This window comes from Chlorella variabilis (assembly GCF_000147415.1).
Source record: "Chlorella variabilis unplaced genomic scaffold CHLNCscaffold_6, whole genome shotgun sequence".
NCBI classification, from domain to species: Eukaryota; Viridiplantae; Chlorophyta; class Trebouxiophyceae; order Chlorellales; family Chlorellaceae; genus Chlorella; species Chlorella variabilis.
The window spans coordinates 1,630,167-1,655,739 of NW_005435082.1; the positions used below are offsets into that span (position 1 = coordinate 1,630,167).

Below are 25,573 nucleotides of genomic sequence, written 5' to 3' on the forward strand. Positions count from 1 at the left end.
TATAATCAGGGAACAAGCAACGTGCAAGGGAGGGCTCTTGTGCAGAGGCCAGGTGTGTGCTACAGGGTCAGAAGGGGGCAGGTTCTTTTTTGTTTTTCTGCGGAGGGGGGTGCGGCATGAAACAGGGGCGCATCAAGCGCATGGGGTGGGTCAACGGGGGTGCAAAAGGCAGCGCATGCGCGCGGTTTTCTTCTCGTGGTATGCATGGGCGCGCACGCGGGGCGCAATGTGGTGAAGCAATCAGGGGGGGAGGTCTGTGGGCGGGGCGGCAGATAAAAAACGAGCCCCCCGCCCGAGTCAGAAGGGGGACGGGTTGCGCATCGCGCGGATACGGCGCGTGGGACAGAAAGAGGGGAACAGCAGAGGAGGGGGGTGGGGTGCGCTCACGGCGTCGTAAAATCGGAGGAAGCTGGTTGGCTGTTTCTTTTGTGTTGTTTTCTGGTGCGTGGATCGCCGCGTCGGCAGCGGTCGCTCATCAGAGAGGCAGGCAGGTGGGTGGGGCGGGGCAGCGCGCGCGCCGGGCCCGCTCAGAACAGGGGTGGGAAGAAGGCGGGTGCGTCGGGGAAGTCGAGCGCCAGCAGCGACTCGGTGTCGAGGTAGGAGGGGGCGGGGCCGGGGGAGAGGAGGAAGGCGGGGTCGAGCAGCTCGGCGTCCAGCTCCTCAAGGAAGGCGGCGGGCGAGGTGTAGGCGGGCTCGCCCGTGGTGGCGGCCGTGGTCGCCGTGGAGGCGGCCGGGGCGGGCGCCGGCGGCGGCGCCGCCGCCGGGGTGGCCGCCTCCAGCTCCACCGCCGCCGCCATGTCAAGCTGGAAGCCGGCCGCGGCTGTGGTGAAGATGGAGTCGATGTCGTCGTACATGTCGTCATAGGAGGCGGGGTCGCAGGGCGGCCGCGCGGCGACGCCGCCGCACGCCCCCAGCAGCAGCTCCACTAGGCTCTCCTCTTCGTCGGTCGCAGCCTCGCTGGCCGTGGGCGGCAGCGGCAGCAGGGGCGGCAGCGGGGCCAGCGTGGTGGGCGACGAGCGCCGCGGGGGCGCCGCCAGCAGGGCCGCAGGGGCCGGGGGCGCCGGTGCGGGCGCCGCGGGCCAGCCTCCCAGCAGGAAGTCGCCCCAGGTCTGGCCAAACAGGCGCTGGGTGCGCTCGTGCAGCCCCTTGACGCCCACTTCCAGCATCTTGCTGGCAGTCTGCAGGCAGGGGGGCAGGCGGGGAGGGGCGCGGGCGACTCAGCATCCGGGCAAGGGACGGGAGGAGGCTGGCTGGCTGGCGTGGTGGCGGGGCTGGCTGGCAGGCAGGGGATAGCAGGGCAGGGGCTGGCAGGGCAGGGGCTGGCAGGGCTACCGGCGGCAGGCAGCCAACACTACCACCACGGATCGCTGCCCACCGCAGCCCACCCCACCCACAGCAGGCCGCATTCGGCGCCCAAGCAAGCTCACCTTCTCGGGCACAGCCCCAGGACGTGCGCGCAGCGGGCCCAGGCAGTCCCTCAGGAAGAGCAGCTCCTCTGCCTGGGCCGACCGGTCGCTGTGGCTCCCCCCGCCGCCCGCCATGGCGCCTGCGGGGCCGGGCGTCACCACCGTCCACCGCTCCCTCTTCAGGAACTCTTGCAGGCGGGTCATGCGCACCGCGGAGGCAAAGGTGAAAGGCACGGGCAGGCTGGTGGTCACGCCGCCGCGCTGGATGGTCAGCTCAAAGGAGGGGACGGACGGGCTGTAGGCCTGCAGGCGCGCATGCGTGGGGGGCGGCGGCGGGCGGTGGTCAGTGGTCAGGCGCTGGGAGCGCCAGATGTGACGGGGGCATGCGGCAGGTGGCTGAAGAGCGCGCAAACTGTGTTTTGCGGGTGGCGGCGCGTGCCAAGTCCCAAGTCCCAAATTATGTGAGCCGCCGAATCGGGGCCTCACCTGGCGCATGGCGGCGGTGCTTGGCTGCGCGGGGGTGCCGTGGGTGGCAGCGGCGGCCGAAGCCCCGCGCCGTGGGCCGAAGCCCCTAGTGGAGTTCTTCAAGAGCTGAGTGCCGGTGACCTACTTCTTTAACACCTGTCAACCATTGTGACAGGAAAGGGGGGGAAGGGAGTTGGGAATGGGGCAGCAGGAGCAGAGAGAGAGCTCTTCTGTGCCCATTCCTCGCCTTTCTTTTTGTGCATGGGAAACTACCGTGTTTGCGACCTGTAAGGAACCTGCAGGTCGCTGGCCTAACCGGCACCCAACCAATCCACGAGTAGAGGGTTCTAGAGGAATGCCCCAGGCGAGCGGCGGCGGGCGGGAGGGTGCTAGCGGGCGCCCTGTTACCGCCCGCCGCTGCCGCGGCGAGGAGCACCTGTGTCTTGCTGGCGTGGGCATTCACATAACTGCCTTGATCAGCAACCCCCGAGCCAAGAGCAAAGGTCCTCGTTACCCTCAGGATATGAGCGTGTCGCTGGTATGGCGTAGGGCTGACCACACGCCGAGCTGCCACGCTCTTCCCACCCTGGCTTTTACCGCATTGCGCGGGGCTGTGGATTACAAAATGTGAACGGGGCACGCGCATTTTTGTTCAATGTTACCAGAACAGGGATTGGATGCAGGAGGACCAGCTCAGACAAAATGGACATGGGATCAGGCAGGCAGAGGCTGGCGCGGGCGGCCGACTGGGTGCCGCATGGGCAGCGGGCAGGGCACAGCCAAAAACTTGGGAAAGAAGCACAGGAGGCGTGCATGCATGGGAGGGGCGCACTGCTGTGGGGTGGGGCGTTCGCGCCAGAAGAAAAGCGGGGGTGCATGCACAAAGGCAGGTGTGTATGGTACAAGAAAGAAGGGGGGGGGAGCGCTGCGTGGCAGCAGGCCAGTACAAGTGTTGCAGTGGTGGCAAGTACAATGAAAGGGCACAAAGATCCCGCTCGGCCAGCGCCATGCGGTGTGTGCTTGTGTGCCACTGAAGATGCAGAGAAGGGGCACACGGGTGGCGCGCCAAGTGTGTGACACACCACGCCAACAAACACAAGGTGCGGGGGCAACGGGAGCAGGCAGGCGGTTTGTTTGGGCGCCGAGGAGCAGAGGCGGAACAGGTGCCTGAGCTGAAGGGCGCGGCGGCCTGGATGAGCTGCCAACAAAATGGTGGCGCAAAAGCGGCGGCGCCCGAATGCCGGGCGGCACCAGATGCAGCAGGGCGAGAAGGCCTGGCCTACCGGGTCCTACCTAGGGCGGTCGTAAGCGGCGGCAGCAGCGGCAGCACCAGGCGCCGCCGCCGCCGCCGGGCAGCCTTGCGGCTGCTGCCAGCTGACGCTGGCCTCGATCTACTCTCACATCTAACCTACTACCCTCAGCTGCTGGGAGGCACACACGAGTGCTGTGGTGCTCACTGCTGACGCAGGGAAGACAAGGCGGGGTGCAAAACTGCACCCGGGCGCCTGCTGCTGCTGTGCAAGGGGCTGCCGCGAGTGGCTGGCTGGGCGGCGGCTGGCTGGGCGGTGCCGCCCTCAGCCGCGGCTGCCCCAGCTGCCCTCTGCCGCCTCCAGGCCGGCATCCATGGCGGCGCGGCGAGCGTTGCGGCGCGCGCGGCGCCCGCTGCCGCTGGGGCTGCTGCCGTAGATGGCGGCGCCGCCAGAGGCGCCGGGGGAGCTGCCGTAAAAGTCGGCGGCGCCAGTGGGGAAGGGCACTGCAGGCAGGCAGGCAGGGAGGGAGCATATGAAGACAAGCTCAAGTGCTGGGCGGCGCTGCTTGGCTGGCAGTCCGGGATGCACAGCGCTGCCAACCACGCGGCGGCAGGAGCCAGGAGCAGTAGTGGCAATGGAAACGGCAGCAGCAGGCGGGCACGCACCTGGGGTGCTGCTGCTGGTCCCCGCGCTGCCGGGGCGCGCCTTGCGCCCGCCGCCGGCGTTAGGGGTGCGGAAGTTGGCGGGGGCGGGGGGCACGGGCGGCGTGCCCACCACCGCGTGCTCGCCGGCCTTGCCCATCTTGTTGCTGCGCTTGCGCTCCACTACAGGCCGCGCCTGGCGCCGCCCGCCGCTGATGAAGCCGCCTGCACAGGCACGGGGCCCAGCCGCACACAGGTCAAGGTTGGAGAGGGTAGAAGCAGCGTAGAGGCAGCGCGCAGCACGCTCCCCTCTGCTGGGCCCCGCGGCAGGCGCAGCACAGCAGCACGCCGCCCGCGCCGCCGCCCAACAGCCGGTGCGCCAGCCGGCCAGCAGCCAGCCAGAGCCGACAGGCAGCAGGGGCGCACCCTCGCCGTAGCGGCGGTTGCCAAGCACCACACGCGCGCGGCCTGCGGCTGAGGAGAAGTAGAAGGACTCGATCTCCTCGTCCTCTCCCAGGTCGTAATCCCCCGCATACTCCTGCAGGCGCCAGCGGCCCGGGCGGCACACAGGCAGCGCAGGCTCCAGTCAGGCGGCCTGCGCCCAGCTGCTGCCCCTCTGCTGTCTGCCCGCTACTCTTTGCGAACCATGCACTGCTGCTGCCCAGAGGCTTGGCGCAGCGCCTCGAGTCCTGCTCCCTGCCTGCCACATCCAGCGCCTCTGCCCCGCCGCCGCGCACCTGCCAGGCCATCTGGTCTGCCAGCCGGCTCTCCTCCACCAGGCTGGCACTGCCCCGGTCCACAAAGCGCAGGTGCTCCTCAAACCAGGGCGCGCGCTTCAGCAGGCACACCGGCTCCTCAGCGGGAAAGTCCTGCGGTGGGGAGCAAGAGGCGAAGGCGCAGGGCCGGCACGGCAGGGTTGAGAAGGCAGCAGAGCACGAGGCGGCAGCTGCCCAGCATCACACGCTGGCTGCGCTCAGCAGGCTGGGCTACATCTGCCTGCGCCACTGCTGGCTGCCACACCCGCACAGGGCTCACATTCAGCCCTCCATCCAGGGAGCGGTAGGTGAGGAGGTAGGAGAAGGGCTGCTTGCACTGCGGGCACCAGGGCTCCTCCTTGTGCAGCGCCCAGTGCAGGATGCAGGTGGCGCAGTACATGTGGTCGCAGCCCTGCGGTACAGGCAGCCAGCAGTGCGGCAGTGGGCAGGCAGGCAGGCAGGCAGGCAGGCAGGGCAGGGGGACGAGCGTAAGCGCAGCAAGCCCAGCTAGCCGGCAGGGCGCCTCACAGGGCTGCCTGCCGCACCTTGACCAGGGCCATGTTTTCCAGAGGAATGCCGCCCAGGCAGATGGCACAAGTCAGGTCGCCTGGCTCAGAGCCGCGCGGGCTCTGCGGCGCGGCCTCCTCCTCCTCCTCCCCCGCCGCGCCGCTGCTCCCCGCGCCGTCGCCGCTCCCGCTTGCACCCCCTGCCGCCTGCACCGCCGCCTCCTCCTCCTCCTCCTCCTCCTCGGACAACGGGCGCTTGCCCTTGTCGTCCTGCAGGCGGAGGAGAGGGAAGGAGTTTGGTTGAAAGCGATGCTGCTGGTGGCTGCGGCAAGCGGGCCGTGGCTGGTAGCGGCGTCGGCGCCGTGGGTGGTTGACCCGTGGGCTCCGCGGGGGGCCCCGCCGACAGCCCCGCGTCGCTGCTGCAAGCTTGGGGGAAGAGGGCGAGGCGGGCAGCCGCGTCCGCTTCAAAAGCAGCGGGGTGCAGGCGCAGAAGCCGGCCTCACCCAGTCCCAGTCGTCAAACTGGTGCACCAGCTGCTCCTCCTCCATGTCTCCTGGCTGGTCGGCGGTGGTGGGCGTAGCCGGGGTGGCTAGGCAGGTGGGCGAGGGTGTGAGAGCGGGCGCTGCCCGTTCAGGCGACGCTGCAGCCGAGCCCGCGCCTGCTCCAGCTCCAGCAGCGGGCCCAGATGTCCCAGCAGGAAGGCAAGCCCAGCGGTAGCGGCTACACCAGCCCCGACACCCCAAACCTCCCCAAGCACGCTACTGTCCCGTTTGCACTCTGAAGAACGCGTGGTAAGTGAGTGGGTGGCTAAAAAGCCCAAGAACGTTTGGCGAAACGCGAGGCATGAGCGGTGCGCCACGGACTTGACACCCCGCGGGACGTTTTTGTACGGCAGGCAACCTACACACATCTCCCTGCATCTCCTCGCATTCTGATCACGCAAAAATGCTGCCCCGGTGCATCGAGGGCAGGTGGCGAGGCCCCAGCTGGCTTGCGCTCTGACTTTGTGTTGACTCGAGCCGATCGAGACCTGCCCATCCCCCGGGCTTCCCTTGCAGTGACTGTGGAAGGGCGGCGAGTTTGTGGCAGGTGTACCCGAGGCGCCGCACTGCCTGCACCCGGTAGTGGCTGGTCCACTCCCGCTGCACATCCCCACCGCACCGCCGCCAACCCCTGTTCCCTCGCCGCAGCACGCCCCGCCATGAGCCTGTCTGATGTGGTGTCCAACCTGCGGGCCCCGCTGACCACGCGGGTGGCCGACAAGCCCACGGTGCGGGTGCACTCGGTGGAGTGGCGCAAGATCATGGCGGGCGAGCCCGTGGAGATCAACCCCTCGGTGAGGCTGTAGCCCAGGGGCAGCGCCTGCAGCAGCGGGCGCAGAGAAGCGGGCGGCAGGCAGGGGAGGGAGGCTCTCAGCCTATGCAGAAGGTTGGGAGAGGTCGGGCCACCGGCGCGGGTGGCAGCAGCGCTCACCCACCGCCCGCCCGCCCGCCTTCCCTGCTGGCCATGCCCTCACCCTTGCCTCTGCGCCCTCCTCCCGCCACCAGGTGGGCCACGGCTACCGCGTGATGAGCGTGGACGAGTGGAGCGCGCGGTGGAAGCAGAACGAGGCCTTCCCCGAGTGCCTGCAGTGCGGCAGCAAGAACACCAAGGAGCACCACTTCACGCAGGTGGGGCGGGCGTGTGCGCGACGTGGCGGTGCTGGAGGCAGGGTGGGGGTGGGGGGGCAGGGCAGCGGTTGCGTGGTGCCAGCCCGGCCTGCGTAGCTGAGGATGGGAGCTCTTTCAGAGCCGCCGCCTGTGTTCGACCACCACCACCACACCCACATGCGCCAACCACCAGCTCTGCAACCTACTCAACCCCTCCCTCCCCGCCCCCTGGCGCGCGCAGACGTGGTGCCGTGGCAAGAAGAAGTGGGAGAGCGAGTGCCTGTGCCGGGACTGCCACTCCTTCTCCTTCCGCTCCTACTGCGACCCAGACTTCAAGACGCCCGAGGACTTTGAGAAGGAGCGGTGGCAGGTGGGGCGGGGCCCGAGGCACACATCACGAGGGGGTGGCAATGTGGAGGCAGAGCAGGGAGGGACGGCTGCAAAACGCGAGCAGGGAGGGAGGTGCAAGCGGGACAGCCGGGGAGAGGGTGGTGGCGGATGGCGGGGTGGGGACTTAGGAGTGCATGGCTGCTCGCCATCAAACCGCTGCCCAACCACCTGCTGACCAGGCTGGCGTGTGTCATGAGCGCGCTGCTGCGCTGCGCTGGGCTGTCTGCAGGCACTGGCCAAGGGCGAGGCCGCCAAGCCGGTGCCCGTCAGCTAGGCTCGGCAGGAGCAGCAAGCAGCTGATGAGGGTCGGGCATCAGCAGCCTGTGTGTTGGCGAAGCTACCTGCCTGCCTCTCATGCTGCACAAACGCCAGATGTACTCGGACCCAGCCCACTCTGCGGTCCCTGTTCCGCCTGGCAGGAAAGGTCCCTGCCCCACCCTTGGTGTGCGTCTTGGTGGTGTTGCAACCGCGGCTCGGCAGAGCCGGGGTAGAGGAAGTGTGGCAGTGAAAACATGTGAATAAAAAAGAAAGAATGAATGCAAGATGGGAACAGTGCGGGGCAGGACCGGCCAGGGGGCGCTCCTGGACAGGCCTGGCTCCCTGCTACCGCCGCCACCAGACTTTGTCCTGATCTGACAGCTCCTGGCTGCAGGGCAGTATCCCCAGATCAGCGGTACAGCTGCGGTACAGGCGGTGCACCCACTTGGCCGCAGGCTGCGAGAACTTGCGCGCCAGCAGCAAGCAGCGGGGGCCCAGCGCCGAGGCTGCAGGCAGTGGTGCCGGGGCAGGGGAGGGCAGAATGGAAGTCAGCAGGCAAAGCATGCACAGGCCTCCTCCTGGTTGCCTCACCAGAAGCAGCAAGGCAGGGCAGGCAGCAGCCCGAGCCAAAGGCACGCTTTGGTGACGATCAGGCGCGACCGCCTGCCCGGCTGGCCGCCCGGCTCTTGCCTGCAAATGGATCCGCCTGCAGGTAGTCTGCGCTGCCCAGTGTGGCGGGGCAGCTGCCTTCCGTCACAGAGCTGGCATCCACAAACGCGGAGCGTGCCGCCTGCGTCGCCGCTTTCCACCCCGCGCAGCTCTGCCGGTCCGCCTCGCTGGCTGCCTCGCTCAGGGAATGCCCCGGCGACAGCCGAATCTCGGCAAACAGCCCTGCTCGGGAGGGAAGGCGAGGGGGCACGCACCAGGGAACCACTCACGCACCAACTTGACGGCAGGCAGGCGGCAGGCTGGCGGCATGCACTTGCCTCCGCTCCAGGCATTGGCAGCCGGCAAGGCGCCTGCAGCCACCCACCTGCGCCGATGTGCCCCGGCTGGTACAGCTTGGGGTGCCCTCCCTCCGGCGTGTCCACCGCCGCCTCCCAGGACGCGTACGTGCCGCCAGTGAAGTCACAGGTTGTCTGCAGGCAGAACAGGCAGCCCAGCCAAGCAGGGCAGGCACATGCCAGTGTCAGGGCAGGGCAGGGCCACAGCTGGGAGGCACTGTGGGGCGTGTGCACAAGCACGCGGGAGGCGCGGCGGGGCCCGGCGCGCAGTGCAAGCTGGGCACGGCTGGCTGGCTGGCTGGTTGGGGGTGCGCAGCTCGCCTCATTGTCCAGCCCATGCATGGCCAGCAGCGAGGGCAGGTAGTGCTCGTCGCTGATGCAGTCGCGGTGCCTGCAGCAGCCGTGGGGAGCGGGTTGAGGTGATGGAGGGGAGCGGGCGAGCATGGCAGTGGGTAGAGCAGGGTGGCGGGCTGGGCAGCCGAGGCAGAAGGCAGCGGGGCAGGCTGGAGGCGGTGCCGCGGCGCAGCGGCGCTGGAGCGCAGGCAGGCCGGCCCACCGCCCCGTTGCGCCGCGCCGCTCACCGCTTGATCTGCTCGTCCCATCCCACGTTGCAGTGCTTGCCAAACAGGGACACCACCTCGCGGTCAGCGGCAACCAGGTCGGCGTGCCTGCGCAGCCAGCCAGCCAGCCAGCACCTCAAGACGCGTCAGAACAAGGAGGGCACGCATGGCAGCAGCGAGCACACATGGCAGGCAGGCAGGCAGGCGGGCGGCCCCTCTCCATCCCCCACACCCAGCCCGCCCCCCGCGGCCCGCCCGCTCACTTGCGGTTGAGCACAAACCACTGCGACGACTTGCGCCAGTGCAGGTCCGGCTTGAAGCGGTCGCTGCTCATGGCGGTGGGGTTGTACCGCCGCCGCATCAGGTGCAGGTCCTGCATGCGGTACGATGTGGTACCGTACGGGCAAGCGCAGGGCCGGTACGGATGGGTCGTGGGGTGGGCGAGGTGGGCACCCAGCTGGGTGGTGCAGCGGCAGGCTGGCAGGCAGGCAGCTGGTGGTGGCATGTCGGTGTGTGTGTGCACTGCGGCGGGTCTGTGCCCCGCCCCTCACCTCGTGCCAGCAGCTGTCCAGCCGGCTCCTGGCGTCGTGCATGAGCTGCTGCCACATGAGGGCGGGGTGGTACAGCGGTACTGCACACACGGCAGCTTCCGCCGGGCACAGAGTCAGGGCTGCCGCCCGGTGCATCTGCTGCCAGGCAATCGGCCAGCCAAGCGTGGCAGCGCAAGGAACGCCCGCGCTCTGGTCTGCACATGCTGCACACAAGCAAGCCGACACACACAAGCTCACCCGTGGTGTCCCCCACCAGCACAAACCGCTCATTGCGCTGGTCCAGTACAGCCGCCTCCACCAGCCGCTTGGCGGCCGCGGCCAGCGCGTGCGTGCCCCACTTGGCCACCTGCGCCCGGGCAGCCCAGCAGGTGGTACAGGCGGTACAAGGGTGCTGGGCGCTGGGCGGGGCAGAGGCTGGAGAGGCAGAGAGCCGGCGGCATTGCTCGCCGGGCTCCCGCCCCCACCCGCAGCCCTCTCCTGGCAGCCCCAGGCAGCCCTCTCAAGCCCACCCCACCACCACCACCACCACCACACACACACCACCAACGCATGCACACACAAACACTCACACCACCCCCTGTGCTCACGATTCGGTCTGGTATGAGGCGCCCCTGGAACACCAAGCCCTCTGGGTAGTCCTTGAGGGTGGGCCGCGCGTGCACGTAGACGGAGAACAGGTGCTGCTGGGCCAGCACCGAGGGGCTTCGCCCGGGCCCCAGCCGCCGCCGCAGCGCATCCACGCACAGCGGGTTGCAGGCGGCCGCCGCGCCGCACTGGCGCGCGCAGGTGCCTGTGGGGCGGGGCGGGCCGGGGTGGTGGCGGGGCGGGGCGGGTGGGTGGCCCGGGCTGGCAGGTTGCGAGGCAGGGGAGGTGCGGTGGCGATGCGAGAGGGAGCGGCGGTGCAGGGCTGGGGGTGTAAATGTTGGGCGGGTGCGGCACAGAGCGCAGCGGCCAGCGCGGGCGCAGCCACCCACCCGCGGCGTCGCACTGCTTGAGGCAGAAGGCGTCGGGCCCCGCCAGGCCGCCCCGCGGCAGCAGGCCCGCCGCCGCCCGCATCCAGTCCGTCCACATGGCGGCGTGCGGCAGGTCGCCGTGGGTGAGGAACAGCAGAGCCACCTGTGATTGGCGCGGGCAGGCGGGCAGGACACTGGTGGAGGAGGTGCGAGAGGAGCGGTGTGGGAAGGCAGGCGGTTTGGATTGTCAGGCGGGCTGCCAGCGGTGCAGGGCAGCAGCACAGGGCCTGGGAGTGCGCGGCGGTGGCAGGGCAGGCAGGCATGTGTCGTGGTGAGCATGGGCGTGCGCGTGGCTGGGCGGCAGGCGGCGGCGGCGGTCACCTTCCCGTGCGAGGGCGTGACCGCACAGTGGGTGCCGGGCGCGGCAAAGGTGGCCAGGTCGACGCCTGGCTCCACCTGCTGCGTGCTGCTGCTGCCGCCGGGGCCGATGACGGCCAGAATCTCGTCCATGGCCGCGCCGTCCCTGCTGCCGGGATGCCGCTTCCTGCCGCCGCCGCCGCCGTCCTCCTGCTCCCCGCCGCCATCCTCCTGCTGCCACCCATCGTCGCCGCCGCCGTCGCTGCTGCCACCGCCGCTGCCGCCTGCCGTGGTCAGCAGCAGCAGCTCCTGCTGTCGCCGCTCGCCCGGGCCGCGCTCCGCATGCGTGCCGCCGTCGCCGCCGGGCGGCAGGCCCGCGGCGTGGCCTCGCTGCAGCAGGCGGCGTGCACGTGCGCTGCCCGCGCCGGTGGTGTTGGTCAGCGCAGAGTGGGCCACTCCCAGCACGGTGATGGCTGACAGGCTGGCGATGGCAAGCCAGACGAGCGGGAAGGGCAAGGGCTGGTGCTTTGGTGGCACGCAGTATGTGGGCTTGGCAGGGGTGCCGTGCAGCGAGTCATCCGGCTTGCTCGGGCTGCCCTGCAGCAGCATATCTCTCTTGGAGGGGCTGTCCTGCATGCCTGCGCAGGTCGTGCCGCTGCTGCTGCTGCGAGCGTGCTGTGCTGCTGCTGCCGCCGGCCGTCGTGGCGCCGGCGGCGGCTGTGTGGGGGGCGGCGCCACCAGCTGCCAGCGGCTCCCTGCGGCAGCCAAGGCGGCAGATTCGGCGTGAGAAGCGACAGCCCTGCACGGGGGCGGCGCAGCGAGTTTGATGCGCACCTGCTCGCAGCCTGCTACTCCAGCAGGCCCCAAATGAACGTCCAGGCGATCAGTACGTTTGCGGGGTGGCTCGAATGCGACGCCACGCCTGCCAAATCAACGGAAGTGGTTCTCCCCCCAACGAACCATCCACCTCGACAAAACGCGCTGAGAGCCAAACGCGGTGCTGAGAGCCGATGATGCTCTCATCGATCATCTGACATCCGGCGTGATCGCAAGCGGCTTCATTCTTCTTCGTGACACCCTCCTGAACTGCCACATGGCAGGCTGCGGCCAATGTGCCTGCCCTTCGGAACGCCCGGGCGATCTGCGCCTTGCATCGTCCGTTCGTCAAGTAATGCGCCTGGGAAGCAGTCCATGTGCTGGCTCCAACCAGCATCTGCCGCTCACCGCCGCACACCGCCGCACGGCGGGCGGTGACGGCCACGTGTGCGCGGCCAGGTGCGGTCGCATCTCGACCAGGACCTTCAGTTGCAGTGATGGATGAGTTTCCTGATAGCCACAGAGCATGGCGGTTGCCAGGCATAGAGAGCATGCCACTGCTTTCAGGCTCGGTCTGGCGACCGCGCACGGGCAAGTGGGCGGGGGGGCAGCGGGGGGGCAGGATGCACAACATCAGCAGGAACACACCCTAAGAGTGTGCCCATGCATGGCAATCAGCGTGTGCAATTGCTCTGCTGCGGATGGAGGAGCGCCGAGCAAGCCGGCGGCGGGACAACCAGCTCAGCGCGACAGCATGGCAGAGACCATCGGTAGGGTCCACATCACGGGAATGATTCATTCAATCAATCAATCATATTGGATTTACTGCACGCCGTGCCAACAGGCCGCCCGATCGTCACGCCAAGAGCACCTCCAACTTGACGGCACCAGGCCGGACCCGGCGCCCACCAGTTGCTCACACCTGCAATTTGCAGCAGCTGGGGGGGCGCTGTGGGCGCCGGGCCACTAAAGCGGCCTCCGCCCTAAAACGCCACCCTTGTTCCCCGCGCTCCCGGCCTGCCAGCTGCGGCTGCTGGCAGTAACGAGCGCGAGGCGGGGGGCGCAGAGGGCCGGGAGCCTGCGCTGGCTGCTGGGGGAGTCGCAGTTGCGGCAGCAGCAGTAGCGGCAGCGCCCTCGCCTGGTCCGCCAGCGGGGGCGCAGACATGGAAGCCCAGCAGCAAGAGCCGCGCATGCGGGGCATCAACACAGGCACCCACTTTGTGTTTTGCGGCGGCAGGATCATCGTAGGTGGGTGTTGTTGCTGCGGGCAGCTTTGCCTGCCGGGCCGGACCGTCCCGCCTGCCTTGAGGCTGCGCAGCAGAGCCTCTGTCGCCGCTCTCGGCGTGCCGGCTGCCGGTTGCCGCAACGCAGCGCTGCCCTGCTGCCTGCAGGCCCTGACTGGAAGTCGCTGCTTGGCTCCACCATCCTCATAGTCACACCCATGGGTGAGGCGGCCAGCACCACCCCAGCCCGTTGTCCCCGCGCCCCTGATCCTGCATCCCTCCCGCCGCGCCGCGTGCGTGCCCCGCTGCGCCCCACCTCCTGCCCGTCCCGCCCCGCCCTCCCCTGACCTCCTGCAGTGGTGTTTTGCGTGTGGGTGCTGCCGTGGGTGGGCCCCCACATCTCGTGGGCGCTGGTGGCCATCTCAGCGCTCATGATGGCCTTCTCCCTCGCCATGCTGGCGCTCACCGCCTTCAAAGACCCGGGCTTCATCCCGCACTCGCCCCCAGACGAAGACGTAGAGTACGGGTGGGCGGGGAGGCAGGCGGGGGGTGGGTGGGCTGCAGCAGCCGAGGCGTCGGGAGGAGGGCGGTGGCAGAGGGCCGGCAGGCGGGCCGGCGGCGGCCGTGCGTAGGTCGGCGGCGTGGGGGGTGCTTCTGTGCTTGTGAGCGGCATGCTGCAGGCTGACCCCTGGCCCTGCTGCCCTCTGCTCCCTGCCGCCGCTGCTGCAGCATGCAGGCCCCCACCAAGGACCACCAGATCAACGGGTACACAGTGACCACCAAGTATTGCACCACATGCAGGTCGGCGGGTGGGGGTGGGGGGTGGCAGCAGGGGCAGGGGCACTCCCACACCCTGGCACCACACTGCCTGCCTGCGCCAGGCCAGCGGCGGCTGCCGTGCGCTGGGCCTTGGGGAACCCGCGGGAGGGTGGGCTGCTGGGGAGAAGAAGAAGCGGGGCGTAGGCAGGGCAGCGGGCAGCGCAGAGATGCGGTGCTGGGGCAGCGGCATGCCATGCCGACATGGCCAGCCGCCGCCCTGCCCCCGCCCCGCCCCGTGCAGCCACTACCGGCCGCCGCGCTGCTCTCACTGCGCCGTGTGCGACAACTGTGTGGACAAGTTTGACCACCACTGCCCCTGGGTGGGCACCTGCATCGGCCGGGTGAGCGACAGCGTGCCAGCAGCAGCAGCAGCGGCGGCGGCACCGGGGGCGTCAGCAGCAGCGGGAGCTGGGCAGCCAGTTCTGGTGCTCAGTTCTGGTGCCCGCTCGCACCTGCCCCTGCACGGCCGCGTTGCATCTGCCCCGAGCGCTCCCTCCACCCACCCACCCACCCGCCCCCCTGCCTGCCCCACCCCCGCAGCGCAACTACCGCTTCTTCCTGCTCTTCGTCTCCTCCACTGCCCTCCTCTGCTGCTGGGTGTTTGGCCTGTCGGTGGCCAACCTGGTGCTGGCTGCCAAGGAGGACGGGTGGGCGTGGGGCACCGCGCTGGGGGACCACCCCGCGGCCATCGTGTGCGCCGTCTACACCTTCCTGGGCTTCTGGTTTGTGGGGGGCCTCACCGCCTTCCACACCTACCTGGTCTCCACCAACCAGACCACCTACGAGCACTTCCGCCACCGCTACTCGGGTGGGTGGGTGGGTGGGTGGGTGGGTGGTGTGGGTGATGGGCAGGCACGGTGCTCGTGTGCGGGGCCGGCAGCAGTGGGGGAGGGGGCCCTCAGCCGCCGTGCCGGCTTGCTGGCTGGGAGCAGGAGCCAGCAGCCTGTGCTTGCTGCCTCCTCCTCGCTGCGCCTGCAGACCTGGGCAACCCCTACAGCAACGGCTGGGCCTCCAACTGCTGGGAGGTCTTCTGCACGCCCATCCCGCCCCGCTGGCCCCAGCTGGGCATGCAGCAGCGCGCAGAGGCGGCGGCGAGGCTGGCGGAGGCCGGCCGCGGCGCAGCGGCTGGCTACGGCGAGATGCAGCTGGCGCAGGTCGGCCCAGCGGCGCAGGGCAGCTGCAGCGGTGGCCGCCGGCCTGTTCCTGTGCCCCTCTCGCCCGCCCCCGCCTGTCTTGCATTCCAGCTGCTGGCTTGGCCTGCAGCACAGGGCACAGTTGGCGTCGTCCAGCCACCCAGCAGCGCAGCCCACCCAGCCTGTGTGCCCGCCTGCCTGCCGCCCCCGCAGATGCCCGCGCCCAAACGCAACGGCACCCACGCGGCGCCGCCGGCCAACGGCAGCGGCAACGGCGGCATGGCGGCAGGCGTGGCGGCGGTGGCAGCGCTGCCCTACCAGCACCAGGACCAGGTGCGAGCTCTGGCCTGGCCTCCTGGGCGTCCCTAGGCTGCGCTGGGCTGCCGCGCGGCAGCTCGGTCCCCCGCCCAGCTGCCACGTGGCTGCTGCCAGCATCAGCCGAGCCGTCGATTGTGCGTGGTGTGCAGGACGGCGAGCTGGGCGGCGACGCGGGCCACCTGGGCGCGGCGGCGGCGCCGCCCGCAGCCCCCGACCTGTACCTCCAGCAGTGCGGCAGCGGCACGGTGTCTGAGCGCGTCAACACCACCACGTGAGCAGGCGGCCGGGGCATCTGGGCGGCGCCTGGGGCTGCAGGGCTGGGCAGCGCTGGGCAGGGGCGCGGGGGTGGGGCCCAGGCCTGCTGGCGCTGGCTTGCACTGGGGAGGGGTCGGGGCCGCATGCGTGGGCAGCTGGCCCTGATCGCTACCTGCGCGCGCCTGCTGCGCTGCCTGCGCCCGCCGCCTGCAGCTACACGCCGGCCGAGAGCCGGAACAGCAGCTACCACGATGCCGAGGGGCAGGCCCCGCCGCCGGAGGAGCCAGGCATGTGGGCGGCGGTGACGGCGGCGGCGGCGCGGAGAGCGGGAGAGCTTGGGGGCAGCATCACGGGGTCGTCGGGGGATGAGAGCACGCCGCCACGGCCGCCGGCCCCACACCAGCCGGCCCCGGCCCGCCTGCTGTCGGGCCGCACGCGCGGCCAGGCGGGCAGCAGCCCAGCAGGCAGCGGCAGCGGCGGCGGCGACCTTGGGGATGGCGGCATGCCTGCCGGCAGCAGCGCAGCCGGCGCGGTCGTGTTGCCGTTGCCGCCGGTGGCGGCGCCGCCGGCAGCGGCAGCAGAACTTGATGAGTTTGGTCTCCACTCGCCGCGGCCGCCCGGCACCCACTGAGGGGCATGCAGCTAGCGCCAGTCTGTGCCCCTGCCTTGCGCTTCCATTTCCCTGCCTCCTCTCCTCAGCTTCCCTCGTCTCTCCCTGCATTGCCCATCTGCTGCTGCACTGTGCCCCTGCCGGGCAGCTCTCGCCGTCGGCGGGAAGGCGGCACGCTCCTGCCACCCTCCGCGGCGCTTCCCCCTTGTGCTCTTGTACCCGCTTACAGCGCTTACAGCTCGCCATGTTGTAGCAAGCAATCCAGCTCCCCCCGCGATGTTGTAGCAACAACCCCGCTCCCCCTTGTGCGCCCATTGCCGGTAAACAGCAATTCGGGCCCAGAAGCGCGCTGCCGGTGTGTCAGGTGTAGCCCACAGGAGTCCCCAGTCAGTCATACGGTCAGGTCAAGAGGCGGCCGCTGCCTTCCAGCTGCATCTGGCGCTGTCGTCCATGAGATGAGCGGCCACCACGCCAGCAGATGCCGCAAGTCAGAATCCCCTCCGCCACGTCATGCGCCATCCGCCGCCTGCCCTCACTCGGGTGGCTTGGCCGCAGTGACTGCAGGCGGGTGTGGCGGGATGGCTGGTGAGGCAGGGCAGGAGGCTCAGCAGTTGGGGGGTCAGGCCGCAGCGCGCATGCCGCGGCGGGCGGCGCACCTGCACCGGGCGCGGCGTGCGCCAAGCGGGTGGTGGTCTTCATGGGGCCGACGTGGCGCTCGCTGCTGAGCAGCGTGGGGTTGCGGGTGTCCCGCTTGGCCTGTGGCGCGCAAGCGCAGGCTGCTCAGCGCATGGGAGCGTGCTGCTCCGACAAGCGCAAGGAGCTCAGCAGGCACCCACGCTTAAGCGCTACCGCTGCCCCGTAGCGATGAGGTTGACATGCAGCCAGCTGATCTTCTCACCCGCCCACCCGTGCCTCCACCCACCTTGATGCACAGCTCCGCCTCCCCCGCATGCACCATGTCGTACAGCAACGGCGCCTGCTTGCGGTGGCTGCCGGCAGGCTGCCCTGCTGCTCCGGCCTTGGCGGGCGGGCTGCGCGCCGCCAGCCTCTCCTCCGCCTGCTTCTGCATGCGTGCCTCGTGCTGCAGGAAGGGCGGGCAGCGGGGGACAGAGGGACGGATCAGTGGAGGCGCGGCGTGCAAGACGGCGGCCAGGCGCTGTGGCTTGCGCGCGCCTTGATCTGCTGCCGGTGCTGCTCCATTCTTATGGACAGCGAGAATTCGTCGCGCTTGCTGTAGTCGCTGGTGTGGAAGCCGCGCTCCGGCTTCTCGGGCTGCAGCTCGCGGTACGGCAGCCGCTCCGCCCACACGTCCCCCTCGAACAGCGGCATGAAGCGGCCGAAAAAGTCGCGGGTGGGGTGCTTGCCAGTCTTGGTGGCGGCCACGCCAAACTGCTTGCCACCATAGGCGTCGCGCTGCAGCTCGCTGCTGCTGTATGGGCAGGGGGACCTGCGGTGAGGATGGGGTCGGCGAGGGGCGGTGTGGGTGCCGCCGGTGGGCGGCGGGAGCGGTGGGCTGGTCAAGGGCGCGCTGTGCGGCCCTGCTTACTCCTCCGTGCCGACACGCAGGAACGCCGTTCGCGTGAAGGTGCCCTCGAGTGCCTCCTGCGTGCGTAGCCCGTTGTGCATAGCGGCACCAGTCTCTTCTCGCTCCTGGCCAATCCCAAATGGTGCCAATTGTGACGCGGACTGTGGTTCTGTGACCCGCGGCTTCTCTAAGCGGCCCTGCAGCTGTACAGGCACGCAGCAGGGCGTAGCAGGCGCGCGCGCTTCGTTGACTGGTTCCTGGGGACAAACGCAGGCCGGGATGATGTCTTGAAACCTGCAATTGACTGCCTGATGCACGCCGAGCACCGCTTGGAGCTGCTGGGCGTGTCACTGAGGCCCGAACTCTACCAGGAGCCTGCCTATGAGCGGCCGGGGTTCCTGGCAGGCGCTCTGCCGCGCAGCAGGGCACACCCTGCACAGCAGCAGCGCCGCCGGGCCGCGCTGGACCGGCTGGCCTCCCATCGGTGTGCCACCGCCGCCCAGCAGCAGGCGGCTGAGCGGCGCGCTTTGGAGCTCAGACGTCGCTGGCTGCACTCGAGGGCGCTGTCGGCCTTGCGCTGTGCAGTGGAAGCAGCACAACAGCAGCGCCTGGCGGCAGATAGGCAGCGCAGCAAGTGGCTCTACCTGTGGCTTGCTGCCTGTTGGGCGGCTTGGAGGAGTGGCGCTGCTCGCCAGCGCCACCTGGCAGCCAAGGCGGTGGAAGCAGCAGCGCTGCGGTGGTGCACCCTGGCGGCGCGGGCGCTGGCTGCACTGCAACAGCAGGTGGCGCTGCGGGCGGCCAAGCGCCGCCGCTGGGTGCAGGCAGAGAGCTTTGCGGCCTTCTGCCGGCTGGTGCACAGCTTGGATGCGTGGCGCAGTGGCGTAGCCAGCAGAGCTCGAAAGCAGCAGCTGCTGCAGGCGGCTGTATTGCACTGGGCCACCCGCCTGTGCTGCCAGGTGCTTGCCTGGTGGAACCGCCACACCCAGCAGCGCCTGCTGCGCCAGCGGCAGCACCAGCTGGCAGACGACCTGCACCGCCGCACCGCGTTGACCGCAGCATTGGCGGCCTGGTTGGCGCTTGTGCGGCGCCTGCGCCAGCTGCGGGCTGCAGCGGTGCTTACCATTGAGCAGTCGCTGTGGGGAAGCCCAGAGCAGCTGGCCAAGATGTGCCTGCGGTGCTGGCACTTCCGCAGCCAGCGCAGCTCCCAGCTGAGGGACGGCATGCACCTGGCGGCCCGCCTGCACGGGTATGGCCTGCTGACCGCAGCCTGGCGAGGGTGAGTGAACAGTGGTGAAGCAAGTGCAGCGGGAGCTGCATGCCACTGCTATTGTCACAAGGCTGCTTCTCTGGCATGCCGCGCAGACCCGCCTGCTCACGCCACCACCACCCCTGCAGGTGGCTGATCTGGTGCTGTTGGCGGGAGCACCTGCGGCGCCTGCACGCCGCTATGCGTGCCCTGCGGCCCAGGCTGGTGCTGGCCTGCACGCTGCGGCGCTGGCAGGCGGCGGTGTGGGCTGCCCAAGCCGACGATGGCAGCATCTGCCACCGAGCCCTGCAGCTTCCGCGCTCCTTTGCTGCCTGGCGCCAGCAAGCGCATCGGCAGGCAGAGTTGCGTTGGACGGGAGAGCAGTGCCAGCGCCTGCTGGCTTACAACCAGCAGCATCGAGTGCTGGCAGCATGGAGGCAGCGGGCTGTCTACAAGCAGGCAGCTTGCGGCAAGCAGGAGCAGGCTGCTGCCGCCTGGATGGCCCGCCTGAGGCGCATTGCACTCATCGGCTGGCGCAAGGCAGCGCAGCGCAAGGCAGCCTGCCGTGCGCAGCGGCAGCAGGCCGAGACGCACTGGTCACTGCGGATGGCTGGGGCAGCGCTGCGATCATGGCACCAGGTGGCGAGCCTGCGGCGCATGAGTTGCGACTGGCACCCATGCTACCTGCTCATCGGTGCCTTTGGGAGCTGGCGGCAGCTGGCGCAGCGCACGGCACGTGAGGCGGCTCGCTGGCGTAGTGCTGTGCGCCACTTCTACCTACGGCAGCTGAGGGCAGGGTTAGAGGGCTTTATGCACCACCACCATCGGCGGCAGCAGAAGGAGCAGCGCCTGCGGGCGATGCGTCAGTATCACCTTGCCAGGATGCTGCGGTGCTGTCTGGGCGGCTGGGCAGGTCCCTCTCTGGCTGCGGCTCGGAGCAAGCGCGCCAAGCAGCAGCAGGCATCAGAGCATCTTAGCAGGCGGGTGCTGCAGCTGGTGGTCACAGCCTGGGGCGGCCCCTTCCTCACGGCAGCACGGCAGCGCCGCCAGCTGCAGCAGGCTGCCGACAGTTGGCGAGCAACGCGGCTTCTGCACAAGGCATGGCTGTGCTGGCAAGGGCGGGTGGAGCAGCAGGCCGAGCATCGGCAGCAAGTGGCTGCAGCCATGGTGTTGCTGCATCCGGCACGTCTGCGCACCTTGCTGGCGGCATGGAGGCGGTGCCACTTGGGCCTGGTGTGGAGGCGCACACAGGTGGGTGCGAAAGTTCTGCTTGTGCCGGGCTGTGTGCTGCAATTGGCAGCAATGGCAGGCTGCGCGTAGCCTTCAAGATGCGCCCGCTTGAAATGCACTGTTACAGGCGCCAGCAGCAGCAGCCAGGCTGCGCAGGCGGCGGCTTTGCGGAGCATGGGCAGCCTGGCAGGCTCGTGTTGAGCGGCGGCAGCAGTACCACAGCCGCTGGTGCCGGGCGCTGCTGTTTTCCATGCGGCAGCAGCAGCTGCGGGTGTTTCGCGGTTGGCGGGAGGCCGTGCACGATGCTGGGCTGCAGCTGAGGGTGCATGGCGTGGATGTAGGGCAGGGGATCGCTGCAGCGCAGCCGGCCAAGCTAGCGGCAGGTCCTGGCCTGGATGCAACTGAGCTGGTGCTTGCCAAGCTGCGGCGGCTGCAGAGCGCCGTCGCGGCACTGTCAGTGGTGGAAGTGGGGGACGCGATGGACCCTTTACTGCAGTGGCGGGCCTCCAGCATCGCCAACCTGCCCTGGCCGGCTGTGCAAGGAGGAGGGAAGGGTGCAGCGGTGGCTAGCAAATGCAGCGGGACTGCCGGGCAGCAGCGCACAGAGAAATGATCCGCGGCACGACACCTGAGATCGTGCATGTAGATGCAAATCAAGGCTTATTAATCATTTAAGCTTCGGCTCAGCTAGCTTAGCGACCCAAGGTGAAGTCAAACGGAGGTGGACAACCGATGCTGTCGGCGCAGGTTACAGCCCAAATGCAGCTTGTGCCCCTTCACAAACTTCCACCCCAGAAGCCATGCACCTGTGCATCTGTGCTTGCGCCTGGTCAACGCCTCTTCAGTCAACCTGTACCTGCGCCAGGTGTACATGTACCGTATGTGGCCGTGGCCCACGGCCACACGCGTTTGCGCTGCCTCAGCCCATCCGATCACACTCAGCTCGCCTCGCTTGTCAACTGGTCTTCGTGTGTTGCTCGCCGCAACTGCCACAAAAATGGTGAGCGAACGCGTCCCCCCAGGCCCCTGGCGCGCCAAAACTGCCTGCAGCCTTACCACATCCTGGTTATTCCCACTCCCGCACGGGCGGCGCGTGATCGAGGCTGATCGGGGCCGCGTGAGAAACGACCGCCCGCTGCAGGTGGTGTCCAAGCGCGTTGCCAACGCCAAGAGCGAGCGGTTCTACCGCAGCGGCCTGGGCAAGAAGAAGGAGGTCGGCTTCTGGCAGGTGCGGGCTGCCGCCACCGCTCCGCTGCCTGCCGCCGCCGCTCCTCGCCGCCGCCGCCCCCTGACGCACCGCCTCTGCTGCTGCTGCTGGTGCAGGGCATCAGGAAGCAGCTGGCGGCACACCCTCTGCTGGTGGCATTCCTTTTCTTCATCATGATTTTCTCGGGTACGCGCAGGCGGAAGGGTGCTGCCTGCTGTAGGTCAGGTGGGAGCGGTGAGCTGTGCCTATGAATCAGGTCCCTGCCTCCCCATCCCGCCGGACTGCTTCTCCCCTGCAGGCGTGGCATCCTTCTTCATGGTGCTGCCAGCCGAGCGGCAGAGGCTGAACTTTGGCGGCCTGTACGGCGGCGACGAGTAGGCGCAGCAGCCATTCACGTTCACGGCAGCTGCGGCAGCTGCTCCGTGAAATGAGCATTTGATGGCGGGCTGTGGCGACGCGGCAGTGGCTCTGTCGCTCAGAGCTCACACTGCAGCAGGCGCGATTGCCTGTCCCGCCGCCCCGCAGCCTGCCAGCTATGTAGCCCTCCTTGTGACGGCGGGTGCGGCGCGCCGCCCTCCTCTCCACAGGCGAGAGGAGGCAGCCGCCGCGCTGCCACCCCTTGACATGTTTGCTGCGCCTCATGTGAGCATGACGACCCGCGCTTGCTTGACACTTCTCCCTGTTTGCCTGCCCCCTCTGAAACCCAACCCGCCTGCCCGTCGCCGCACATCTGCCGCCATTTTGTTTGTCGTCGGCACAACGAGCCGCCACAGCGAGAGCTTTAAATCAGACCAGAATCAAGCACCCTCGCAACATCACGCGTCGGCCGTCACAGACAGGGGCAACCAGGCAGGCAGGCAGGTACGGAAGCATTTGAACAGCAAGCAAAAAGAGTCTCGTCCACCCAGCTGGCAGCAGGAGGCAACCAAGCAGCCGCCAGGCAGAGTCGCAGGCAAGGGGGTTGAGTTTTGACGGCGCAAGCCGGGCCAGTCATGCCGGCGGCACCGCGTGGCCGTTGGCCGCCGCCGCCGCCGCCTGCAGCTGCTCCTCCTTGAGCTGCGCCGCGTACTGCATCATGCCCTGTACCGCCGCCTGAACGTTGGCCTCCAGCCCGCCCACCAGCGCCGCAAAGCGCGGCGGGTCGGCGTGCTGGATGCCATGCAGCGTCTCTGCAAGGAGGGAGGGAGGGAGGGAGGGAAGGGAGCTGTCAGCCTGAGGGATGGCCCGACGCCCGCACAACGATTCCGCCCCCCCCTCTGCCGGCGGCGGCGCTACGGCCCGGGCCGGCCCGGGTTCCCAGCCGTGCCGCCGCCCAGCGCGAGGCTGCGGCTGCGGCTGCGGCGGGGGGCGGGCGGGCTAGGGCTGTGGCTTGCCTGCGAAGTAGATGAAGGGGTCTATGGCGTCGATGGGGGAGGACACCTCCTCCACCTCGTCCTCGCTGTAGTACTCGTCATCTGCAGGGAGGGAGGGGGAGGGAGGAGGGGGGGCGATGGAGTGGAGTGGGAGGCCAGGGAAAGGGAAAGGGGAAGGAAGGGTGGCGAGCGGGGGTGGAGTGTCGGGCTGGAGAGATGGCCGGGGAGGTGCCCAGCACCAGCCAACCCTTTGCATCGGGCAGGCACAGGCGGAATGCCGGCCCGCGCACCGTCGTCGTCGTCGTCGTCGTCCTCGTCCTCTGCTCCCGCCCGCTTGGCCGCCATGCGCTGTAGCCGCCTGCAGCAGCGTGGCCACATCGGCCCACCTCAGGCCCGGGTTCGGCAGGCAGCGGGCGCATTCGCGGGCCGGCCGGCACCGGCCGCGCCGCACGCGTGGCTGGCACAGCCGCAGTACAGCTGCATTTCTGCATGGTACTATCGTTTTAATTTTGGCACATCAGTAACAGCAGTACAGCGGTACCATCCGCTCACTTGAGGTATGCATCGTCCACCTCGTCGTCCTCGTCGCTCAGCTCCTCCTCCTCCTCCTCCTCCTCCTCCGACTCATCTTCCAAGTCTGCAGCCAGGCGCCAGGCAGGGTGACGGGGAGGCAACAGGAAGAAGGCGACAGGAAGAAGGCAACAGGGAGGCCAGGGAGAGGGGGCCAGGAGGGCTGCAAGCAGCGGGGCCAGAGAGCAGCAGACGGCGGGGCACGAGGAGGACGAGGCAAGCACAAGAGGAGCGGCACGGCAGCAGGGCGGTAGGCAAGGAGGCGCGGCCGCCGCACCCGACTCGTTGCCGCTGCCCGCCTCGCTGCCGCGCCTCTTGTGCTCCTCCTGCTGCTGCTTCAGCGCCAGCAGCAGGCGCAGGATGGCCGAGGTGACCTGCGGGGGGAGGGTTGCCGGGCAGGGCGGGGCGCGGGGCGGGTGTGGCGCCTAAACATGCCTGCTGCCCCAGCTGCTGGGGATTCAGGCAGACCAGGCGCAACAAACGGCTGCCAGCCTCTCTCTCTCTCCCCCCCTCTCTCTCTCTCTCTCTCCCCCCCTCCCTCCCTCTCCCTCTCTCCCTCCCTCTCTCATACACACACGCACACACACACACACAGGCGCGCGCCCGCGCCACACCTGCGGCATGCCCGGCTTGACCTCTGGCGGCAGCTGGGCGTCGGGCAGGGCGATGAGCGAGATGAGGCCAAGGGTGACCACCTTCTTCTCGCGGGGGGAGGTGTAGTGCTTCATCTTGCCTGCGGTACGGGTGGCGCGGTACCGACGCGAGGCACAGGGAGACACTCATCGTTTTGGGAGCCGCAATGCTGGCTGCAACTCCGCCGACCCACACGCTCACGGTACCGTACCGCATCGTACCGCACCATACCGTACAGCACCCCAACCCACACGCTGGCCCCCAGCCACCCACCCGACTTCTTGCTGGCGAAGATGGTGGTGCTGAGCGCGCCCAGCGCCTGCTGCAGCGCCCCCTGCGCCTGTAGCGCCCCCAGCGCCAGCGCCGCGTCGTAGTGCAGCGCATCGCCCAGCACGCACATCAGCGCGTCGCCCAAGTCCTGAGACTCCACCCCGGGGGCCAGCCGCCGCAGCGCCAGCGACAAGTAGGGGCCTGTGGGGATGGGCGGCGGGGGCGCGTGGGTGTGTGCGTGGCGTGTGCGTGTGCGGTGTGTGTGTGTGGTGGTGGTGGGGGGGGGGGGGTGCCAATGCACAAGTGCTTCAAGCCATGTGTTTAGGAAAGGAACCGCACAACAGCACAAGCCTCCGCCACCCTCCCGCCACCCCAACGCGCAGCGCACGCGAGGCATGGGGCTCCCCCAGCCCCCAGCCGCCCCCGCCCCACCCCAGCCGCTGACCGAGGCCCCAGGCGCGTGCGCACACACACACACACACACACACACAGGCGCCGCCATCCGGCCAGCTCACCCAGGCACTGGTCCACGCGCCCCCTGCAGTGCTGCAGTATCACGCCCATCAGGCGGGGAGCGCACACCACCTGGTCCTCGGGATACCCGTCCCCGCACAGTACCAGCTCCAGGGTCTGGCATGGGACACAAGAGGCAGGTGTGCTGGTGTGGGCGCGGTTGTGTGTCTGGGGTGCGCGTGCGTGGAGCCCAGGCAAGCAGGCCACAGAAAAGAAAAGAGAAACGGGAATCCAGCTGCCGCTGGCGCCGCCGCCGCCGCCGCACCACCACCAACACCACACACACCACACACACCTGGTTTGTGAGCGCAAGGTAGTTGGGGGTCTGGCTGGTGAGGAAGACCTCGGTGCCCTTGCTGCGAGCGAGGGCAGCATGCGGGGGAACAGGCGGCGGCAGGATGGGGTGGGGAGACGTGCGGGCACGCGCAGCGCGGGCAGGGCAAAGCGGGGGCAGGCAGCCGCCCGGCCCGGCAGCGCCGCGGCAGGCGGTGCAGCTGCAGCAGGGCCCCTGCTCTCTGCTCTTCATGTAGATATACAGGGAGATCTCCCTGCTCTCTCCCTGCTTTCTCTCCTCCTGCTTTCTTCCCCCACCCCCCCACCTGATGAAGTTGTCCAGCGGCAGCAGCACCTCCTCAAAGTAGTCGATGGCCCAGTCACCCACGCACTGCAGGTGTTGGGTGTGTGGGGGGGGCAGGGGGCGGCGTGGCAGGAGAGGACAGCCGGTGTTGCGTGCATGTGTGCGTGCGTGAGTGTTGTGTGCGCGTGTGTGTGTGTGCGCGTGTGGCGTGCGCACGCGTGTGCTGTGTGTCTGGTGGGTGGGAGGGGCAGGCGCCGCCGCCGACCGCTCTCGCACACACCCAGCCCCGCAAGCCGCCGCAAGCCGCCGCCCCCACACCTGGAGCATGCGCGGGTAGAGGGTCCACATGCGGGGGGAGATGGTTGGGGGGAAGTAGGTGAGGTAGGTGGCCAGCTGCATCACCTCCTCAAAGATGTCCTGCCCCTCGCTGGACGTGTAGCGGTCCAGGATGGGCCACAGGATGTCCTCCATCTGTGGGGGTGGGTGGGGGGCACGTGGAGAGGTGCGTGGTAAGGAAAGGTGTGTAGTGGG

At 69.1% G+C, this 25,573-nt stretch overlaps 6 protein-coding genes across 6 annotated transcripts in view; 2 read left to right on the forward strand and 4 right to left on the reverse strand.

Annotated features, from left to right (window-relative positions):
* Positions 1-354: 354 nt before the first annotated feature.
* Positions 355-1,901, reverse strand: CHLNCDRAFT_57437 (expressed protein; the record flags this gene model as incomplete). Its single annotated transcript, XM_005849331.1, has 3 exons — positions 355-1,178; positions 1,428-1,709; positions 1,893-1,901. 3 exons carry the CDS (start codon positions 1,899-1,901, stop codon positions 528-530), a joined length of 942 nt encoding a protein of 313 aa, XP_005849393.1. The 3' UTR covers positions 355-527.
* Positions 1,902-3,445: 1,544 nt separating this feature from the next.
* CHLNCDRAFT_143887 (hypothetical protein) lies at positions 3,446-5,571 on the reverse strand (the record flags this gene model as incomplete). Its single annotated transcript, XM_005849332.1, has 7 exons — positions 3,446-3,624; positions 3,787-3,987; positions 4,189-4,300; positions 4,500-4,631; positions 4,783-4,929; positions 5,063-5,293; positions 5,527-5,571. 7 exons carry the CDS (start codon positions 5,569-5,571, stop codon positions 3,446-3,448), a joined length of 1,047 nt encoding a protein of 348 aa, XP_005849394.1.
* A 653-nt stretch (positions 5,572-6,224) lies between these two features.
* CHLNCDRAFT_143888 (hypothetical protein) lies at positions 6,225-7,336 on the forward strand (the record flags this gene model as incomplete). Its single annotated transcript, XM_005849134.1, has 4 exons — positions 6,225-6,359; positions 6,571-6,693; positions 6,914-7,042; positions 7,292-7,336. 4 exons carry the CDS (start codon positions 6,225-6,227, stop codon positions 7,334-7,336), a joined length of 432 nt encoding a protein of 143 aa, XP_005849196.1.
* Positions 7,337-7,665: 329 nt separating this feature from the next.
* Positions 7,666-11,354, reverse strand: CHLNCDRAFT_143889 (hypothetical protein; the record flags this gene model as incomplete). The annotated part of the gene is made up of 11 exons (XM_005849333.1): positions 7,666-7,826; positions 7,981-8,211; positions 8,354-8,459; positions 8,559-8,715; positions 8,906-8,992; positions 9,148-9,257; positions 9,436-9,515; positions 9,673-9,781; positions 10,023-10,225; positions 10,410-10,551; positions 10,770-11,354. 11 exons carry the CDS (start codon positions 11,352-11,354, stop codon positions 7,666-7,668), a joined length of 1,971 nt encoding a protein of 656 aa, XP_005849395.1.
* A 2,160-nt stretch (positions 11,355-13,514) lies between these two features.
* CHLNCDRAFT_21535 (hypothetical protein) lies at positions 13,515-14,410 on the forward strand (the record flags this gene model as incomplete). The annotated part of the gene is made up of 3 exons (XM_005849135.1): positions 13,515-13,585; positions 13,845-13,944; positions 14,144-14,410. Coding segments are annotated over 3 exons (438 nt in total), but the record flags the coding sequence as incomplete, so codon positions are not given.
* Positions 14,411-22,117: 7,707 nt separating this feature from the next.
* Positions 22,118-25,573, reverse strand: part of CHLNCDRAFT_143895 (hypothetical protein) — a gene marked incomplete at both ends in the record, with an annotated part of 9,877 nt that continues 6,421 nt past the window's right edge. Inside the window, 11 exons of the mRNA XM_005849334.1 lie at positions 22,118-22,294; positions 22,547-22,581; positions 22,770-22,837; positions 23,032-23,116; positions 23,327-23,423; positions 23,664-23,782; positions 23,956-24,153; positions 24,468-24,582; positions 24,761-24,821; positions 25,065-25,129; positions 25,361-25,513. Of these exons, the coding sequence (XP_005849396.1) occupies positions 22,118-22,294; positions 22,547-22,581; positions 22,770-22,837; positions 23,032-23,116; positions 23,327-23,423; positions 23,664-23,782; positions 23,956-24,153; positions 24,468-24,582; positions 24,761-24,821; positions 25,065-25,129; positions 25,361-25,513 (1,173 nt within the window). The remainder of the gene's footprint in view (positions 22,295-22,546; positions 22,582-22,769; positions 22,838-23,031; positions 23,117-23,326; positions 23,424-23,663; positions 23,783-23,955; positions 24,154-24,467; positions 24,583-24,760; positions 24,822-25,064; positions 25,130-25,360; positions 25,514-25,573) is intronic.